Source organism: Trachymyrmex septentrionalis, unplaced genomic scaffold, assembly GCF_001594115.1.
Source record: "Trachymyrmex septentrionalis isolate Tsep2-gDNA-1 unplaced genomic scaffold, Tsep1.0 scaffold11, whole genome shotgun sequence".
Classification (NCBI taxonomy): domain Eukaryota; kingdom Metazoa; phylum Arthropoda; class Insecta; order Hymenoptera; family Formicidae; genus Trachymyrmex; species Trachymyrmex septentrionalis.
The window spans coordinates 5,901,314-5,904,922 of record NW_017304228.1 but is presented as its reverse complement, the minus strand read 5'-3'; the positions used below and the strand labels follow the sequence as shown (position 1 = coordinate 5,904,922).

Genomic DNA, 3,609 nt, shown 5'->3' with positions numbered 1-3,609 from the left:
TTACATACATTCTTGAAATAAATTCTACAGATTATTCCAACAATATTATAATACATTGATAAATTGCAAACGTTACTACTAATTTCTGTACTATATCGTAATTAAATGAAAAGTGACTTAAGCTTGGTTACACATTATTTTGGCTTTAAGTGAGATTTAAACATCTGTCTTTATCTTTCTTTCTAAATAAATGAAGACAGACATATATTTAAGTCTCTTAAAGACCCAGTTGCACCAATGTTACTTTGACTTTAAGCAAGGCTTAAAAATCTCTCTGTCTTTATCTCTCTTTCGCTTTAAAATGAAACAGAGAGTTTTAAGCCTCGCTTAAAGTCAAAGTAATGGTGCAATCGGGCCTTAAAGTCATGATGATGTTAATACAATTGGACCTTCATAATTATTTTTGAGCTATTTTTATGTCATCTTGAGGTAATGATGACTCGTGTTCTGCTTATTGATATTCGGTATTTCGCTCTATCAGTACATAATAAATAATGAATAAGATAACAGTATCGATTTTAAAGTTCAAAATTGCTAAGCAATATAATGAGAGATCAGAAACGAGGTAATAATTAGGTTAATAAACCAATCTAGTTTATTAAACACATGAAGATCGAAGGAAGAAAGAAATTAGAATTAAAACAAATTCTTTCAACAATATAATAGTCGATGTAAAGCCGTAATCACACTAGCTATCGCGCGATTAGCGATTGACGATTACTTTTGCACCAATCAGAGCAAAACAGTTTCACCGATTGCTCCGAACGTTTCGACTAAGCTCAGTCTTTCTCAACCAAATTAATAAATTACGTTAGAGAATAAATTAAGAAAATGGGAAAAAAACTGAGATACTCAAATACCATAATAAATAAACATTAGAAGGACTCAGAAATAAAATATAAATACTTAATCGTATTCCAAGCTACTCGTTCGCCCGAGGCGAACGTCACTGAAACGGAGGGGAGGGGAAACGAAAAAGAAGTAACGCGCAAAACAGTCGCGAGCAGCTGCTCTGGCGGATGTTCGTCAGGTTAGAAAAAAAAATTTAATAAATAAAAATAAAAAAAAATCGTACGATCCTCGCGTGTGACGTACGTGACGGTGAAATGTTATCGTATTCTTTCGTGTTGAATACGATTTCGGATGAAATATTCGCGAAGACGTTGCATCGCGGGCCTCTCGCCAAGAAACCTCGCGGTTTGCGTCATCCTGCGGCGGAGCCGTTGTCTGAGAACCACGTTGCCTACGTGACTCGCAGGGCGTCGACGGAGCCTCGTGATTCGCCGGCGGACGGTGGCGAGAGAGAGAGAGAGAAAGATAGAGGGAGAGAGGATCCACGCTATCCGCGGTCCGCGGTGGGCGGTGAGACGGGTGGCGGAGTGTTAGTAAGCAGGAGCCGGCCATCTTGTCGAGCTCAGTCGGAAACCAACTGCCGAGCAGTGAGGGACGGTGATGTGGAAGAGAGGCCAGATGTGTTAGACGAGGGTTTTTTAATGCGCTTCCGAGCCCGATTGCCGCTACGTGCGAGAGGCTGTGCGATAGCGACGACGGAGCCACGACGACCATCGCGGGGCTTTCGCGAGCGAAAAGGCCCGGTATATCCGGTTAAAAACCTTCAGCTGGGCGGGAGCTGCGGAGGAGCGGAGAGAGGCGGAGGAAGCGGCGGCGGCGGCGGCGACGGAGGAAGAGGAGGGGGAGGAAGAGGCAGCAGCGAAGAGCAGGTCGCGGAGAAGGTTCTGCCGAGAGGCTGACAGCGAGCTTTAGCTTCTCATCGGCGGAAGGGCTTGGCTGCTTGGTTGCGAGAGAGAAGGAAGACACACCGGCGAACAAGATCGACGTCGAGAGCGAGAGACTGAGAAAGAAAGAGAGAGAGAGAGAGAGAGAGAGAGAGAGAAAGAGAGTGACAGCAGAGGATGACCGACCGAGAGAAAGTGCGGTGTCAAAGTCTGTGATAGTATTTATTGGGAAAAAAAAAAAAAAAAACAACATCGTTATCAGTAGCACCTGTGGACGTGTCATCTTCGCGAAAAAAAGAGGACGAGCAATTGCGGAGGAGATTTATATACATTAGTGAGAGAGAGAGAGGGAGAGAGAGAGAGAGAGAGAGAGATATATATATATATATATATAGAGGGATAGGCTTTATATATTTATTTACATCTGTGATATCGACGCTGATATATATCAACCTTTCTTCGCGAAAAAAAGGAATCGAAGAGGAGCGAAAGAGAGAGAGGGAGAGCGAGAGGCGAGTGACGTGAGATCGAGAGAGAGAGAGAGTGAGAGAATGAGAGAATGAAAGAGTGAGAGAGAGAGAGAGAGAGACATCGTTCCGAAGAGAGATTATATCAGTTTCTTAGTGGATAGGGTTTTTTGTATATACGACTGACTCTTTTTTATAATTATTACTATCGGTGCGAGGAGCGGAGAACACGCGCTCGAACAAGATCTCTCGACAGTGAACTAGAAGATTCTCCGGTCTTTCCCGGACGATCGTTTCGCAAAGGCGACGAGAGTACGCGAGAGAGGAAACATGGTGGAGAAGATTCTGGAGGAGCGAGAAGACGGCACTCAAGAGGCCGGACGAGGTGAGTAAAATTCCACTTCCCCATGTCTTGATAATAAACGAACTTGGATTCGAACGGAAATTTGAATTTTAACCGGAGTATTCTAAATTGAGAGAGATCGAAATACGCAATTTTTTTTTGGCTCGTTCGAGGTTTGATCGAGCGTTTGTTTCTGATCTCTGTCAACATTTCCAATGAAAAAAAAAAAAAAAAAAAAAAACCGTCAGAAAAAAGGATTCTTCGAGGAATTAGGAGCTTTGTTCTTAAAAAAAGTATTGCATGCAAAAATATTATAGTAATATTTGTCATGTAGGCTGGTTTCTTTTTGGGAGATGCGTGTGTCGTTCTGTGGTTCTATCTTCAAATTTGTCGCGTTACATGAAATGTACAACAATTTTTTTTTTAGCGAGACAGGGAGGGAGAACGAGCAAAGTGCTGATTGCAAAAAGTGCAAGCAACAGACCTTTCGTTAGTCATCGAATACCGAGGAATGTTCGTATTGACTTGTCTAAAATCCGTGTCGTATTACGGATTTGGATTTCGAGGAATTACGAATTGAAGATTACAAATTTAGCCAATCAGAACGAAGAGCTGATGAAAATGGAAATTTTCTGATCGAATTGTAATCCCTAATTCTCGCAAGTCTCCCAGTCTTCAATGCGTACCATAGAGACAAAATCAAAACGAAAGCAATCAGAGTGGATTATTAATAATATATCATAGATTTTCGCGTGCGCGATACAGATTCAAGAATATAAACCCTGTCCAAGAAGTCACGGCTGTCACGGGACTGTCTTGCCATGTATTGACATACTATATTGATATTTGTTTCATACGAACCGGCTAACTTCTCAGAGCTCGGCAGCCGGCGCGGCGGCCATTTTTGCCGGTCGATGTGTAATATAACGACCCGGTAACGGGTGAACGCCGGGGCGAACGCTCTTTCGCAATTTGCGTTTTCACCGTTGTCGCGAAGCGAGGTGGAAACGGCAGGGTAGAAACAGCGGGGTGAAGAGAGAGAGAGAGAGAGAGAGAGAGAGAG

At 42.9% G+C, this 3,609-nt stretch overlaps 1 protein-coding gene across 1 annotated transcript in view; it reads left to right on the top strand.

The window, feature by feature from the left end:
* Window positions 1-2,051: 2,051 nt before the first annotated feature.
* LOC108749961 (MAP kinase-interacting serine/threonine-protein kinase 1) overlaps window positions 2,052-3,609 on the top strand; it is a 26,235-nt gene continuing 24,677 nt past the window's right edge. Inside the window, exon 1 of the mRNA XM_018489073.1 lies at window positions 2,052-2,588. Coding sequence (XP_018344575.1) covers window positions 2,534-2,588 — 55 coding nt within the window. The 5' untranslated portion in view covers window positions 2,052-2,533. The remainder of the gene's footprint in view (window positions 2,589-3,609) is intronic.